The sequence below is a fragment of the Stenella coeruleoalba genome, assembly GCF_951394435.1.
Source record: "Stenella coeruleoalba genome assembly, chromosome: 6".
NCBI lineage: Eukaryota > Metazoa > Chordata > Mammalia > Artiodactyla > Delphinidae > Stenella > Stenella coeruleoalba.
In genome coordinates, this window is record NC_137151.1 from 58,719,727 (window position 1) to 58,737,762 (window position 18,036).

At 41.4% G+C, this 18,036-nt stretch overlaps 1 protein-coding gene across 1 annotated transcript in view; it reads right to left on the reverse strand.

Moving 5' to 3' along the window:
* DPP4 (dipeptidyl peptidase 4) overlaps positions 1-18,036 on the reverse strand; it is a gene marked incomplete at its 5' end in the record, with an annotated part of 76,899 nt that overhangs the window by 34,137 nt on the left and 24,726 nt on the right. Inside the window, 5 exons of the mRNA XM_079924341.1 lie at positions 5,750-5,862; positions 7,299-7,459; positions 11,768-11,888; positions 12,652-12,724; positions 12,842-12,894. Coding sequence (XP_079780467.1) covers positions 5,750-5,862; positions 7,299-7,459; positions 11,768-11,888; positions 12,652-12,724; positions 12,842-12,894 — 521 coding nt within the window. The remainder of the gene's footprint in view (positions 1-5,749; positions 5,863-7,298; positions 7,460-11,767; positions 11,889-12,651; positions 12,725-12,841; positions 12,895-18,036) is intronic.

Here is an 18,036-nt window from a genome sequence, read left to right on the forward strand (position 1 = left end):
CGGGGCAGGACAGTTACTGTGTTAATACGCCCAGGGGTACCCGGGCCTCCAGGCTGTCTCCGCTACAGGCACTGAAAGAAGACCAAAACCCCTCACCGAGCAGCAAAGCACCACCTTCACACAAACAGGGACTCCTCTCCATTTCAGTCCTTTCTCTTGCTTATTAAGAACTGTACACTGTCCAGTCTGCACGACTGGTGTCCCCTGAACACCCTATGAGGTTTTCCACATGCCTCCCTTTGTCAACCTGCCCTTCCGTCTGAAATGACTGTCATGCTTTAACTTCTTCAGGATTTACTCAAATATCCCCCGCCCGTGAGGCTTTCTTGAAGACCCCCTCCTTCTACACCGCTATCACGGGTCCCATGGTGCTTTTCACGAACCGCCAGGCTGCGGAGTCTGAGAGGGTGAATGCTGCTTCACCGGCCCAGGAGCAAGGGCGCCTCATCTAGTCTAACTGCCCGATACTGAGCCCAAGGCAGAGGCGTTAAGTGAGAAAATGGAAAGGCAAACCAGTCATCCCGGGGGGTAGGGGATAAATACTTGCAAAGGGAATGGAAGAATGAAACGCAAGATAGAAAACAAAAGGTTTTGAAATGAACTCTCTAGACCTGGGGTCAGAACAATTTTTCAGAAGAGGGCCAGTCAGTAAATAGTTCCAGCTTTGCGGGCTACATGCTCTCTGTCGCAGCTACTCGACTGCCTTGGCAGCACCAAAGCAGCCAGAGACAGTGCGTAACGTATGAGTGTGACTGCGTGCCAACGAGATGCTGAGATTTGAAGTTCATGTAAATTTCACCTGTCATGCAGTATTATTCTTCTGATGATTCTTCTTCCCAACCATGCACAAAGGTCAAAACCGTTCTTACCTGGGGGACCATCTAAAAATAGGTGGGGGCAGGATTTGGCCGGCAGGCCCAGGGGTGCTAAGCCCTGTTCTATACCAGTAGTTCTTATTGTTTTATGTACCTGTCTCTAGGGGGAAAAAGGGTAGCATGGAGTCTGCGGCCAGCGTCGGCAGGATGCCCTCTTCCCTGGGTGGTTCATTGAATTAATCACTCCACCGTATGCAGTTGCTCTTAGTAGTGGTTTTCTTTCCAGGTAGTAATAGGTACCTTATTTTAAGTACCTTTAATATACCCAAAGAAACATTTACACAAATTAGGGGAATTAATATCACACAACAGGCCTTTATTACATGCCTACTCTTTGCAAGGCAGCAGCCAGTTTACAAAGGGATACCCTGTGTCATATGACTCTCAAGCACAAGTCTCTCCCAGCGCATTCAAATATGATTTGCTTTATAAAATTCAGTTATTCCGTCTATATGCACTCTCGAGGAATAAATAGATTTCACAGAGTGAGGAGCTTTATCCTGAAAAGAATTAAGAGGGTGAAGCTAACCAGGAATGTTTACCGGAGGGATGGGTGGAGGTTCTACAGAGGGAACGACTGGGAGGAGGAAATCTGAAGCCAACTGCTTATTTTGAATCCTGATTCCAACCCTGTCCAGTGTGTGACCTTGAACGAGTCACCTAACCTCTCTACACTTCTGTTTACTTGTCTGCAAAACACGAACTCTAACATTCTTCCCGCATAAGGTGATCATGAAATTTATGTCAGCACTTAGATGAGTTCCTGGCCCAGAGCAGACTCCACATGGTGTGAACTCTCCTTATGTAGAGAAATTACTTCATTGCTTTAGTATTAAAATCAATCGTATTCCTCTTGGACTAATCCTGTTCCAGAAGTTAGAAGAGCTTGTTGAATCACTGTGCCTAACCTGGGAAAGGCAGTCAGTGGCTCAAGGGAAGGCCAGGCTGCCTCGTATGGTCCCTGGTTCCTCTTCCACCCCTCCCCCAACCACTCTAACCAGTCTATTCAGTATGTGCCTCTCTGTTTTTACAGAATAAAATTGGCATGTTGTGGAAAGTATACTTGACGATCCTGCTTGTTGGATTTTTCTGGTCTTAAGTGGGGACTTAAAACTTCCAGTAAAAACTACAATTAAGCTCTTGGTTTCCTTATATCTTTTTCATGACTCACTGACATCCTGGCCTGGTGTGATCGCAGCTCCAGGCTGGGTTATGCCCTCTCATTCTGTCTCCCCTCAATTCCAAATCGTAAAGAGAAACTGATTGAAGAGGAGCGTGTTTATATAAGAATTCAAAATTTAGAGCCCGCTCCACTGGTGAACCGCCTTTATGGAGCCCTCACAGGGTGCAGAGTACACCTCGGGCTGTGGAGAGTGACAAAGGTAGTGGAGGATACAGGTTCATGAACCTTTGATCTAGAAATGGGCAGGGAAGATGCCAGATGCATGTGAGTTTCCTGGCAGGCTTCCCAAATTCCATCGCTCAATGTTTTCAAATGGGGAAAAGTTACTTTTATATGGCTGATTGCTGAACCTAAAGCATAATTCTTGGCTCTTAGTAGATAAAGTTATTTAGTACCAGGAGACCCACTAATCATGTTAAAGGGTTTTCTTCCCACCTCACCTGCCCCTTTCCACTAGGTCCCTTTGAAAAGAAGAAGGCTATTTGGAGTCCACTTTCCTAAAACAACCCTTGGAAAACGTGTGCATGTGTGGGGAGAGCCTCATCTTCCTGTAGGATTTCAGCTGCTGGATGCTCTGTGATGAAAGGATGAGGCCTAAGGAGAAAATTAGTGATGGGTGCGCGGGCAGAGGAGGGCCTGGCTCCAGGAGCGAGTGAATTACTACGGGACAGAGCAGAAGGTGCTGGGCAGCCGAAGAGGCATAACTTGCCCGCATTAACTTGGCCCTGCTGATCTCTGCATGAGGCTAGAAAACGAAGCACCGCCGTGTACGAGAACATTTTTCTCCAGAGGGGCCCTCAGGCCTGGTTTTAGCAAAGCTGCAGCTGTACTGGTGCTAACAGAGACCAGAGCTGGGTTTGCAGTTTCATACACAGCACATTCCTGTAGCATTTCCAGAAATGCTTCTTTGGTGAAATACGTTCCCCAGAAAATACCCACAGTGAGTAAGGCAACCCTCACCATGAGTGTGGCGTAAAGAACTGCAAAGAACAAAGACTTAAGGATTCATTCATATAGGGGGAAAAATAAGTCCTTAAACTGCTTAAGTTTCCTGAGCTCCGAAATTCACAACTGTGCCTTGGAAAGTGATTTCTAAGTGGGAAAGATGCCATCTCTTCATCTGTGAAATGGCCGTGAAAATGACACCATAGGCAGCATGTGGGTAATAAATGAGACAACGTGAGCAGAGCACCAGGCACAGTCCCCAACATAGGAAGCACCCAATACACTTTAATTCGACTATTCTATTACTCTGGCCCAGCAAGTGTGGGCCTCTGTCCTACTCCCAAGCTCCCATGCTAAGTTGCTGTGTGATCTTAAGCAAATGGGTCTACTTCTCTGAGCCTCAGATCTCTCATCTGTGTCTCACAGAGGTGTTCTCAGTGTGCTCCGGAACCCCGGTAGGTTCTGTCGATTGTGAGACGCCTGGGAGAAGGAGAAGGCACAGGGGCTGGGCCTAGAACCTGAGCAGCCATCTGCCATTGGCTTACTGGCACCCCACCTCTGTTGTATCTCACTTGCACAAAGGTTTCTTGCTCCTTAAAAACATTTGTAAGGTCCAAAGCCCCTTCCAGATCTAAAATCTTTCAGCGTGGGAGCTCACGGCTCATCCTCCCTTCGGACAGATGTTGGGCGTATACCAAGAGGGCACGCAGGGCTTGCTTCTCTTCCCTGGGCAGCCCCGAGCTTGTGCACACTCGGTGATCCTTCCACTGCAGTCCTCCCCCCACCCCCCGCCCCACCGTGCCCTGTCCAATTCACTCATCCTCTGGGATGCTTTCTTTGATCCCTGGGGTCACAGAAAACCCATCTCCCCCTCCTCAGAATGCCTCCAGCCTTTTGTTTATGCCTCTGTCATAGGCGCTTTGGGAGTCATTTATTGACACGTTTTATATCCCCCACCCCATCATAAGTGCCAGAAGGGAGACTCAGCCCTACAGGACATCTATGAGTGTAAATAGCGGGTGCTTAATCAATGTTGATGGAAGAGATGGCTGGACGGGACCAAAGAGCAGATTTTAGAACCAAAAGAAATACTTTTTAGTTGACTGATAATTAATTTTCCCTAAGAATAAACAGGTTAATATAGATACTTCTGAGAAAGTAAATGAATTAATAACCACAGAGCAAAGCCTCCAGCATGCCTGACGTAGTAAATGCAACCCTGAGAAGGAAAATGCTTCCATATGGCTCTGATGATAACTTCAGGCATCTGAGGGCACCAGCTGAATTCACACAGAGGGAGAGAGAGGCAGCTCGAAGAAGAGTGCTTACGAGCTCCTTCTTTCAAGTCAGAAAGATTTGAATACAGCCCCCTACCGGGTCATTTTCTTAACCTCTAGGCCTCATTTTCTTATCTGTAAAAGAGCCATATAATAATAGTTGCTGGAAAGAGTTACTTAAAGGCTAATAAGATAAAGCACGTGATGCCGTGTGTCTGGCACACAGAGAGTGCTCAATAGAGGCTAGTCATCATTTAGAAGCAATGATAAAACCAACACAAGTAATGGAAAAGAAGAGAGAGCAACCTGATGGCCAAAAGTTTCATGTAGTTTGGTGTTTACAGGAAGATAAAGGAGGGGCTGAGAGTTTCAAACCACCAAGGATCATGCAAGCAAAGGACGTCTGGAGGTACATCGGTGTCGCGGGGGTGCCTAAAATTAGTCCACGGTTTCCCTGAATTACTCTAGGTCTTACCAGGCCCCGCAAAGCCCCGTGTGATCTGACCTTCCTCCCATCACTCCCCTCTCCACTCAGACGCTCCAGACTCTGTGGCCTCCTCGCAGGGCCTCCACTGCACCAAGCACGCTCCCTCTGCAGGGGCTTTGCACCCGCTCTTCCTCTGCCCGGATACTGCTCCCCCAGCTCTCCATGTGGCTAGATCTTCCCCTCTTCCTTCACATCACTGCTCACAGGCCTCTTATTAGAGAGACCTTCCCTGGCCTCCCCCCAACCATCAGCATCACGGCTGCCCTCCTTTGATCGTCTTCACAACATCTCACGTAACTTTATTTGTTTACCTGGTGGCTGTCTGCCTCCCCTACTTGAGTGGAGGCTCCAGGACACCAGAGGCTCTGGCTGCTCTATTCATTCTGCAACCTCACCCCTGGAACCATGCCCGGCATGAAGGCATGAAGTTGGAACTCAGCAGAGTGTGTATGGTCAGGCCCCCCAAGATGGCTGTTCTCTTGCTCTCTGTACATCCCCTGCTCCCCTGAGTAACCTTCCTACATACTTGCCCCAGGCTCCAGCCAGTGACTATTCTTAACAAAGGGAGGTGAGGGGCGTGCCTCTCCGCTGGTTTCCTTGGTAAATAATGAGCCAACCTGATGTAATCCTCCCTGTAACTGGCAATCTCCTCTTCCCCCTGGGAGCGAAGCCTGCTGCCTTGTCCTGCCCACTGTCCACAGCAGCACACTGTGTGGTGTCACTCCAGGACCTTGCTTCAGATGTGTAAGCTCCCGCATCCATTAAACCACTGATGTCTTTGTTGCTGACTCTGGGTTCTTTCTTTGGTCTTAAAGCTGGGCAAGTGCAGCCCAACAGAGTGGTTGAATGGAAGAATGAATGACGGGCAGGGCCAGGTGACACCATGAGATACTGCCATTGATTCTGCCATTCATTTTGAAAGTGTTCTCCCTGGGAGCTGTGGAACTGTTTACAACACAAGCATTTGGGTCAAGAGTCTTACCCTATTAACACAGAAGCAGGAGGAATGATTTGTTGGGAAGTTGCATTGATGTCTGGGCTGAGAGTGTTGGTATTTACAACAAAGAAATTTACAGTTGGGTTCACAGCTCCTGCCTAGGAAAAAAACAATCACAGAATTGGTATTGACAAAAGATATATACATAACAACATCACACAAGTTTAGAGCTGTACAAAAATGTCTGCATTATGGCCATAAACTTATAAACAATCAGACACTTTCAAACAATTTAATACAGATAAAATGAACATAAGGGAGAGTCATGAAATGCAACCTTCTCATGTTCAGGCAGAAATATATATATGACTCCCGTTTAAGTAATGAATGCTCATAATTTATGCACTTTGAGCAAAAAAGGATAAACTTGTTAAAATCAATTCTTTTAATTTGTAAATATACCCTGACTCCCGAAGACAAGAAGACCGATGGCTGACCACTAGGAAGAATACCCTGGGTTCAGGCAAAGACACAATCCCCCAGGAAAATTAGTTTACCTGAGCCGAGAGCCAAAATGCTAATTAGGAAGCCTTCACTTCCACTCCAAATTCAGGTTCAGTACTTTGGAGTTTTACAATCAATATTATGACAGAAATCTATAAAATCGTTTTATATATACACATAGATTTTCAATTGACAAATTAGTTAGAAATAATATGATATTTTTAGTGAGAACACTCTATGGTATTTCTTTGCCAGTTGCACTCTTCAAAAAATAACATTCCACTGAAAATACATCTCCATATTTAGTCTCTGATTTTTTTTCTTTTAACTTCCTCTGTCTCCCTAAAATGGCAGCTCTTCATAAAGCAAATTGAGGGAGTCAGTAAAAATAAAAATCCCTTCTCCCAAATTGCTTACAGCAAAAACACTTTGCTATTAGATTTTCCTATAGATGATACTGTGGCCATTGTTATTATGACACTAGTGAAGTGAAGAATCCTGGTTCCCTCCTAAACCTCCCTCTTCCTTGGCTTATACTGCTTAATAAGGCTCTTCAGTGTTCATAAACATGCATCCCAGAGGGGGAAACAGTCTTGAAAACCAAGACATGACACTATTATTCCAAATGTAGGACGGGTGAAATTTACATTAGTGCCAAATCTATAATAGAACTACTAAAACTCGTCCTGTATCAGTTAGTAATACAACCTGGTATATAACCCCGCTCTTCAACTTTATCTAGGGCACGAGCCAACGTCTACAAATGAGATGAGCTTGTCATTCAGTCACAGCCTCTCTTTTCCTCCTTTCAAACATTTTCATTCCCCCTACTTCTTTCAAAAGCATTTTCCCCATCTTTTTCGGCTTGTCATTCTTCAAAGTTTTTGGAGAAATTACAAAACCTTAAATCACACTCTTTCCTGGGATAATAAAAATACTTTAAAATTGCCACATGCTGTTGACTTCAGCAAGAGTAATCACACAAGCTGTTGAAGAGAGACTGACAATATTTTCATTAGCAGGAAAGGATTAAATGAAACCATTCTCTTCCCATCAAATCACGGAACCACTATGTAAACGGAGCACAGACCTTTGGATAAGGAATCTGCATGGTCTTTGGGTACTGCAGTGACTCATCAGAGTAGAAGGAGTATTCAATCAGTGGGACTTCTGTATCGTTAAATTGGGCATATGCTAAAAAAGTACCGTTTGGAGACCACCACAGAGCGGAGTAAGCACTGAAGACTTCCTCTGAAAAAAGACAGAAATTGTTCTGTTACAAGAAGTAGCTGATAAATTGGCTTTGGCATTCAAAATATTGTTCTCATTAGCTTTAGTAATTACAGTAGAGTTCAACTAATGAACCACTTTGCATTTGCTGGGCTTCCAAAATCAGAGTAATACAAACGAATAAAAATAAAATCCTCAAGGATAGAGCTGGATTGTAAAAATAAGTAACCCGTTGGACCATTTTTGAATATCTTAGCACACAATATTTAATATAAACTCTACATTTTTTCCCTTATCTTACAATCCTCTAAATTTATGCCACAAAACATACTAAAAGTAAATTTCACACAAGGGGCTGATTCTCCTTTCTAATTTTTCAAACAGTCACCATGCCAGCATACGCTCCCCAAGTGGGCTCAGTTTGTACTGAGCCCGCAGGGTACTGGTGGGTGGTGGGTGGCTCCAGGCTATCGAACCAATATGGTGCCCCAGAGTTTACTACTCTTGGCACAAAAGCCTTGAGAATGATGGATTTTGAATGGAAGGGAGCTCCATGAGACCCCTACCAAGAAACATCTCCTTTGCCTAGTCTAGAAACTGAAGACTCCCTTGGATTAACACCCTCCTCTGGTCTATCAGCTGATGGGTGAGGGAAGACGGTAAGATGGAAGCAAAAGGAAAGGAAAGGGTTTTCTTTCTTGAACAATGTTGCACTTGTTCCCAATTTCTGGCAAAGGTAGCTCCTTCCTATGTTTATTATGGAGTCCATTCATGGGACTTCCCATCTCTGCCTCTTAAAATGCCAAAACCTCTTTCACCAACTGGGAATAGAGGATTCAAGTAGACTTGATGGAGCCTCCTAATCCTTTGAGTTAATCCACACATTTCATGTTGTGCTGCGAGAGGAAAGGTAAAAGCAAAAGCATAAAAACGTGAATATTAGAGTAAGGAAATCATTTATCCCAATCACTTTTCTGATTCTTATGCCTTCTTGACAAGTTTCTTCCAAATGCTTGCTTTCAGTTATGACAATGGTAATGGTAGTAGGAGTAACAGTAATAAAAATAACAACAATAATAAAATATAATAATTATAATGATGAGCAGCTGCGATTTAATGCCTGCTGACCACACACTGATAAGTAACTGACATCTATTATCTCGGTTAATGCTCACAGTAACTCCTTGTGCAGATGAGCAAAGGGGCAGGCAGGCTTAAAGAGAGTAAGCAATTTACTCAGGAGCACATGACCAATAGTTGCTAAAATCAAGAATGAATCCAGATTTGTCTGGCTGGAGTCCATCTTCTACTGTTCCTTCCTGCCTATTTCAGCACTTCTAGTAACAGAAAACCTTCTACTTGATCAGGCAGCCTGCTCCCCCTTTGACTGCTTTATACATATGTCACTGAGTTACATTTATGCAGCAATTTAGAATTTACAAAACACTTATCTAATTGAACCCTGGGTAAGTCTATTCACAGGCTATTTTACAGAGAGGACAACTAAGGTTTAGAGAGATAGAGTGAATTGACAGAGACAAGAAGGCAGGCCTTGTGATTCTAAGCCAAGGAGGTTTCTCACTAAGAACTTCTTCATATACTGAGTTCATGTCTCATTCCTTATAGCTCCTACCCATTGGTTCTAATCTAAGATCAAGATGCAATTACATAAAATGAATACAATGACAGCAAGGTAATGCTTTGTAAAATCACTTTTAAGTACAGGTGGCAGGTAGGAGTCTATGTTTTGGATTAGTAGTTATTTAGAATACTGAACACTTTATCTATCTATCTATTTACTTATTTATTTTTCTTTTCCATTATGGCTTATCACAGGAGATTGAATATAATTCCCTGTGCTATACAGTAAGACCTTGTTGTTTACCCATTCTATTTATAATAGTTTGTATCTGCTAACCCCAAACTCCCAATCCATCCCTCCCCCACCCCCCAACCTTGGTGACCACAAGTCTGTTCTCTATGTCTGTGAGTCTGTTTATGTTTCATAGCTAAGTTCATTTGTGTCATATTTTAGATTTCACATATAAGTGATAGCATATGGTATCTGTCTTTCTCTTTCTGCCTTACTAGAATACCGACCACATTTTTCCATATCAATGATGTGTCAAAACCATTATTATAAAACTACACTGGTCAAACTCGAAGTCCTAAGAATGAAGGGATCATGGGTGAGGAGAAAGAAGAACAAAGAAAGAAGGAAAAGATATCCAGCCCTTCCTGAAGTTGGCTATGAACACGATGGGGGTCTATGGCACTCCCACCACCATCCTGTGATAACTCCCATCCTGCCACTTACTCTGAATTTCCTTAGGTACCCCTGGGACCTAGTTTCCTCCCTCTAATAGGATACTTAATTCACTCCATGACAGTTTTTGTTGGCTTCTTTGTCTCTCTCTGGGCTGAATTCCCTGAGAGCAACAGTTGGGTAGCATTTGTCTCTGTGTCCCCAGCACCTGGCACAGCACCTTGTAGGTGGTTGGCACTCAATGTGAATTGCACTGAATTAATCACAACCCCCGCCCCCACCCCTGCCACTGTCAACACTACTGCCTCAGGGGGGTAAGGAATGCTCCATCTCCCTAAATTATTTCCTTCTCTATCCCCTCATCTCACCAAAATCCGCATTTTCAGCTCTGGGTTAGGTAAACTACATTCATACTCAAAAGTGACTGTAACGTAATTAACTTCATCCTAGGAGATAAAGTATTATCCTTTTTTTTTGGAAAAAGAAAACACTTATTAACTAAAGTAAAATAATAATCAATTAGAAAATCATCAAATAAAGTGAAAAGAGAAAACTTGAGAGAGAAAGCTATTTGGGGACCCAGGGTGGGGTGGCAGCCCAAGTCCCAGAATATAGGCTCCTCTGTGAGTGTCCCTCCTCAGTGTGGCATGTGGCCCTGTTTAGACCTTGCAGCTTTGTTTGTCCATTTACTTATGAACCTACAGATTCTCAAAATGGACTCTCTTTTGATCCCAACAGGTCTTCATGGCTACAGCAGAGAGGGTGGCTCCAATAGGAAGGTGACCCCATATATGGAGAAGCAGGTGTGCCCTTTTCTAAGTATGGAGCACTTGTAAATGTACAAAACCAATTGTAGGAATTTCCCTGTAGGGACTAAAGTCCCGTTTTTAGAGACAGGCCCACATTGGAACTGTGAAGCCATTCTTCTGCTTGTGAATGGCTTAGTCATGAACAGGCAAAATGAGATCCCTCCAGCTATTATCTACCTTAGAAAGAACCTTAGTGTCGGAGTGTTTTTATCTTAGAGCTGCCCAGCTGTTCCAAGGAAGGGTCAGTCACAGCTTTGGGAAGAGGCTTTATCTAGCTCACGTTGGGGATCCTGGAGGTTGTGCTGTGCTGTCCAACAAGCGTTAAAGATGTTTTTCAATATCTAAGTGACAAGTGATAGTAAATTTCATTGTAAGTTTTCATCAAACACTTGTTTCTGGGCCATGGGAATTTATCTTTCTTTTAAAGTGTTTCCTGTTCTTATAATGTTATCCACTTAACTGAACTCGATTTGAACTAGTAAGAACCGAAATTGTCATGAAGAAAAACCTTTTTTTAATAAGTATGAAGAAGAAATAACAGGATAAAATAAGGATGAGTCTTTAATAAGCATGAGACAATCTTATGAAGGGTTTGGAATAGCCTCAAAATGCTTTTTACCTTGGCAACTACAGACATGAATAATGTTTTCCTAATATTTTCTAAAACTCTTTATCCTTAAAGAGAGAATCATTCTTTTTAACTTTTTCAGTTCTGTTTTTTGAACCCAGTTTTTCCTAAGTCTTTCTAATTATTTTTTTCTTCTTTAGAAACAGGAAATGCTAATTTGTTCAAGTTCCAATGAACACAAATCCTCTATAAAAAAAAAAGGCATTTTCTTACCCTTGACTCCCCAATCTCCAGACAATAGTTTGTCATCTTTTGGAATGTTCTGGGAGTATTTCGTTTTCTTTAGTAACTTCTGGGTTAGGTAGGCCCGGTTCAAGAAACATCTGATATCAATCTGGAGGCTTTTATGCCCCAGTAAAGCAGAAAAGCTACCTACACAGAAAGGCCCTTTTGTAGCAGTAGAGCAAAGACAATAGGGGCATTGACGAGACAGTGAGGATGTAGCAGCAGTAGCCACTGTGAAGAGATTCTTGGTCTATGAGATACCTAGTGTTATGAGTGCTAAAGGAGATTTGATGACATTTTTAAAATGCAACTTATTTTGAATGCCATTGAATTTCCCCCCATTTTAACTGTTTTTGAAAACGTACAGATTTTCTGATTTGAAAAAGCTTTAACGTCTCTACCTTCATAAACCCAGTCAGTTATTCCATTATAGATTACATCTTCTTTCCCAGTCCATGTGACCCTCTGACTTGGCAAATTTGGTTCATTTTTGACATAAATATCATTTTTCCAAACGTACGCCTAGAAAGATTGGAAAAAAAATATTGATACATAATATATTTTATTCTGGATTTTAAAAAACTTACCAATTATTTTATCCTCAAAAAATATTGGTATGCAATTGTAATGATTACCTAAGCGTATTCCATTGATCAGGAGGAAGAGTCATTTACTCCCTCCTCTCACATTCTTAAACTGTAAGTATAGATACAGAAGCCCGAGAAGCAGCTCACAACCACGCTATTTGGATACCAAAGTGTATGCGAAGCCTGGGAAGACTGACCACTTCTATAGCATGATGTGTGCTATGCATTTCTCTCCAGGGAAGGTGAGTAGATGTTGGGCAGCTGCACGCCCAGAGGGTGAGGTCAACTACAGATAAACAGTCTGTCTTCCTGTTTAGATTCTTCTGGACTTCTGACATTCTCCTAAGACTATAGCACATGAAGGTATATCTATAGTGACAACATAGAGAAAGTCACAGAACTATCAGAAAGCAGGAATGCCTCAACAAAACAAAACAAAACCCAAAGTGCAACAGAATTAGAATTCAAGATTTTAATGAACATTTTCCCAGTAAATAAACAATTCCCTAACAGTAGTTCAGAAACTTTCAGGAATTGTATTTACTCTGTTAGACTAATAAAATATTATTTTAGGCAATAAAACTGTTTGATAGTGATGTACTGGCTTCCTAAGTATCTGCTCTGTATCATGGTTAGCAGCTTCTGCATATGAGAGATTTGAGCCATTATTTTTCTGACAAGGGGAGAGACTCACTAACCAATTTATGACCCACTGGTGACCATGTGACCCACTGTGTGTTGTTTGGGATTCTCTCTTCTGTAATTAGCTGCCTGGAAAAAGATAAAGAGAAACATTTCCAAGTGAATAAATCACAGTGGAATTTCTTTTCTTTTTAAATTATTATTATACTAGAAAAGCATAACAGATTTTGGGAGGAAGTCGCTGACCTTTTATTTAAGTCATAAATGTCATACGAAGCTGTGTAGGAATGCCTCCATTGCTGCAAAAGAAAACAAACATTTCAGGCTTCTGTGATTCTTGGTAGTTTGACCACTTGCTATAGGAGCCCAGCTGAGAGATAAAGCCGTATAACATTGTATAATTCTCAAATTTTATATCTTATAATTCCCTATCTAGATTCTTAAAATTTTGGAATTAGAAAATATCTCAGAAATCATCTAGTACAAACTCCTCTGGATTTTACCTATAACTTTTCTCTGGCCTCATCTCTGCAAAGGAGACTTCCCAGGACCACAGTGGGCTGAGGTGCCGTTTCCTGTGGCAAACATTATTCTCAGCACTTACCACAGTAATGTTAAGTTCAGCTGTTTAAGAAAATGCAAATTTTCCCTTTTCAACCACCTTATTGGCAAAATATCTTAAAGAACTCTAATTCTATTGCTGGTAGTGATGGGGAGAGATGTTTACTTTCCTACACTGATCATGAAAATATAAAGTGTTACAGATTTTTTGAAAGCCACCTGGCAATATGTTTTAAAATTGAAATACATATACCATCAATATTTTAAATAACCATCTCAAGAATCTAAAACATGAAAAGCAACCAAATCCAAAGAAATTAGAAGAAAAGAAGTAATAAAGGTCAAAGCAGTAATCAAATAGAAAAAAATACAATAGAGAAAAATCCAACAAAGCTAAAAACTGGTTCTTTGAAAAGACTAATAAAATTACTAACACAGAGTAAGAAAAAGAGTATGAATGAATAATATCAGAAATGAAAAATGGGATACCACAATGGGCTCTACAGACATTAAAAGATTATAAGACCTTATTTTAAATGTTTTTTACCTATAAATTTTAAAAGTTAGAAAAAAGGACAAATTCCTTTAAAAGCAAGTTATCAAAAGTGAGACGAAAGAGTGAATTCTGAATAGTTTTACATCTAATATAAAACTGAATCCATAAAAAACCTCTGTACAAAGAAAACTCCCAGCTCAAATAATTTTACCAGCAAACTCCTTGTCATTTATCCAAATGAGCTGAAAACTTATACCCACACGAAAAACCTACACACAAATGTTTACAGCAGCTTTATTCATGTTTGCCAAAACTTGGACATAACCAAGATGTCCTTCAACAGGTGAATGTATAAACAAACCATGGTCCAGGCAGACTATGGAATATTATTCAGTGATGAAAAGAAATGACCTACCAAGCCATGAAAAGAAATAGAGGAAACTTAAATGCATATTGCCAAGTGAGAGAAGCCAATCTGAAAAGGCAACATACTGTATGATTCCAACCACATGACATTCCAGAAAAGACGAAATTACAGACACAGTAAAGATCAGTGGTTGCTAGGGGTTCGGGTGAAAGGAGGGACGAACAGGTGGAGCACAGGGGATTTTTAGGAAAAGTGAAAATATTCTGCATGACACTATAATGACAGATAAAAGTCATTATACACTCTACATTTGTCAAAACCCATAAAATGTACAACACAGAGAGTGAACCCTAATGTAAACTATGAACTTTAGTTAATAATAATGCGTCAATGTTGGCTCATCAATTGTAACAAATGTACTACTACATTTAATGCAAAATGTTAATAATAGGGAAAATAACAGGGGTGGAGGTGAGGCAGGGGGTGGTGGTGAGGAAGTATATGGGAACCCCCTGTACTTTCCACTCATTTTCTGTAAACCTAAAGCTGCTCTAAAAAATAAAGTCTATTAATTCAAAAATAAATGAGCTAGAGCCATAGCAGATGACTTGGAAGAAGTTCCACATGGTACCACTGAGTGAGAAATGCAATTTACAGAAAAGTATGGAAAATAGGATTCTATTTTTATAAAATAAACAATAACTAAAAAGAATCTCTATCTTCCTAGAATTATATGAATAAAGAAACAACTATAAAATATGGAGGGGTATACAATAGATTCTCAACATGGGATACCTGGGGAAAAGGCAGAGGGGTGAGGAGTAGGGAGTCAAGAAAAAATGGTAAAAAAATAAGACTGAAGATTTTTTAAATATATGATCACAGATTTGCATTTATGAAATATTATGTTTATATGTGGATACATATATAAATTAAAGATTTTTTTTTTCAAAATTACTTGTCTGTATGTCTGTTTTCCCTACCATACTCCTAGAGATAAGAAATTGTGTCTTATTCATCTTTAAATACCCGGAGTGTCTGGTCTAGTACAAGCCACATAGTAGGTATTCAAGAAACAGACCAAACTAAAATAATCAAAGTTTACCTATGAGGCTGAAATAGATGAAATAGGTAGCCCGAGACCCCCAGCTGTATTAGCAGAGCTAAGACCTGTCAGGTCCCTCATCTTGAAAAATATTTCCCACTTATCATTCATCACCCTCCTGTCCTCTCATGTCAACAAATATTTATTGTCTCCTCTTCTTTGCAAGTCATACATTCTTTTTTGAATCCTGAATTATTCTGACACACTCCATGCTTGTTTCTGGAAAACCTCTGAGTATAATACTCGCTAGAGCCAAAAGTTGTGGTACAGGCTAAAAATATTAAGAGATTTAAGAAGTTTTGAGATCATTTCAGGGTGACAGATCTATCATGGGTTGTAAAGGGAAATCCAAGATGTTTGTATATTCACTTAATCTTCCGAAACAGACTCATCAGTCTATTTAGGCTATAAACATTGGCACCTATCCTCTTGATTAGGCATTACTGGATAAGACAGGCTCCCTCTTTTTGAGGAGCTCATAGTTGAATGGGGGATATGGAGACATAAACTGCAAGAAAAGAATCACAGAGCATGCAATGGAGGTGGCTGGGGAAAGGCAGGAATCATAAATTAGGAATTGGGGAGGGAGAGAAGCTTATGGAAAAGGTGACTCTTAGACTGAGTCTCAGTGGCAGAGGACTGCCACACAGAGAAGGAAAAAAAGCATCATAGCAGAAAGAGGTTCAAGCACGAACATAGGAAAGATCATGTTTAAGAGCACAAACTTTGGAGTCTTCTAACCTGGATTCAAGTCTTGCTCTAGACTGAATATTTGTATTCCCCCCTTACCCTCAATTCATATGTTGAAATCCTAGCCCCCAACGTGATGGTATTCTGGAGATGGGATCCCTGGGGAGTGACTAAGTCACGAGGGGGAAAGCTCTCATGAATGGGATTAGTTTCCTTATAAAAGAGACTCCAGAGAAATCCCTTGACCCTTCTACCATGTGAGGACACACGGAGAAGATGGTCAACTATGATCCAGGAAGTGAGACCTTGACAGATACTGAATCTGCTGCCACCTTGATCTTGGACTTCTCAGCCTCCAGAACTCTGAGAAATAAATTTCTGTTGTTAAGCCACCCAGTCTATGATGTTTATAGCAACCCAAATGGATGAAGGCAAGTCTCCAATATGTAATATCAGGCAAGTTTCTTTCTAGACTTCAATTTTCTCTTTAGGAAGATGAGGATAGTGACAGAAACAATCTCAGGGGCACGAGAATGAACGTGAAGTATTTAGCAGGACTCCTGGACATTGTCAACAAGTCACAGACGATGCAACTATTATCATCGGTACAGCATTAAGCGATGAGGCGAGATGCTGAGAACATCCATACTAGGCTGTATGGTCCTTACTTATTTATGTTTTCTTTTTTTTTAATTAATTAATTTTTAAAAAATTATTTGGTTTTGTTCACTGACTCACTTACCTTTTTTTGTAGCTACACCTTAAAATTAAGAATTGATCTTTCTGAATGGACTAGCTCAGTCATGGAGAAACCATGCAGTAGGATCTAAAGAGCACTGGCAGTAGACCTCCAGGGAAATTGAATAAAAGTAGACTTTTCTTTGTTCTTGATGTGTGTCTTGAGAGTTGATTAGTCAACACATTTACGCTGTATAGAAAATTCTGCTGGATACTCCGGGAAGTAAAATAGAATATAGAGTTCTCTATTTCAGTAATCTTTTGATTTAATGCTCGGCAATAAAACGTATGAAGAAAGTAAGCTAATGTGATAGAGAGTGAATGTTGGGGGGGACAGAGTAGCATCAACAAAGCCTGGACCTGAATTACTAAAAAGGGAGAGCATATGATGAGCAGGGGAAGAAGGTGCCAGGGTGAAGCAATAGCAAGTGCTTTGGCCCTTAGATGGGAATGAAAGTGATGCTTGAGAAATATGAAGAGCTTTGCACTTAAAGGTTCTTAACTTTGGATCACTGAATCACTTGGGAGTCCTTAAAACTACCCACGCCTGGACCCCATCCATAGCTATGCTGAGTTAGTTGGTGTGCAGTAGGCTGTAGGCATCTGTATTTTATTATTTATTTATATTTGTTTGCGGTACGCGGGCCTGTCACTGTTGCGGCCTCTCCCGTTGCGGAACACAGGCTCCGGACGCGCAGGCTCAGCGGCCATGGCTCACGGGCCCAGCCGCTCCGCGGCATGTAGAATCTTCCCGGACCGGGGCACGAACCCGTGTCCCCTGCATCGGCAGGAGGACTCTCAACGGCTGCGCCACCAGGGAAGCCCCTAGGCATCTGTATTTAAAAAAAAACTTCCCCAGGTGATTGATCCTAAGGAGCAGGCAGGGGTGGGAAGCACTGGCCAAGCTTGGTGAGTGCAGAGAGGGAGGTGCGAGGTGGGTTCAGAAAGGCAGAGTGGCAGGATGAAGGGGACAGAATGAAAACAGCAGAAGCAGTTAAACGCACATGAAAACTCCCGTGATACAACAGATACAAATTACCAATGATGATTGTCCGGCTAAGGTCTACCAGTGAAATACATCCGTTAGTACACACCATATGGCACTTGTTGAACTTGGCTAAATAGCAAATTGAGCTGGTATTTACCTTGCTGTTTCTACCTTAACCTCATAGTCTTTATATGTTTGTCTTTAACTTGGGAAATTGTTAATCTGTGGTTCTCAACCCTGGCTGCTCATTAAAATACTCTACGTATTAAAAAAAAAAAACAAAAAAAGAAAACTGATGACAGCTTCACCCCAGAGACTTCAATTTATTGATCTGGGGATTGGACCTGGACACTAGGAATTTTTAAAAGCTCCTTAAATGATTTTAATCCGTAGACAGCAATAAGAACCACTGAATTAAACAAACACTAATTCATTAACTGGGAACAGATGTGTTAAAGTTGGTTTAGGCTTCTGATTCCTTCCTGGTGGATTGGTT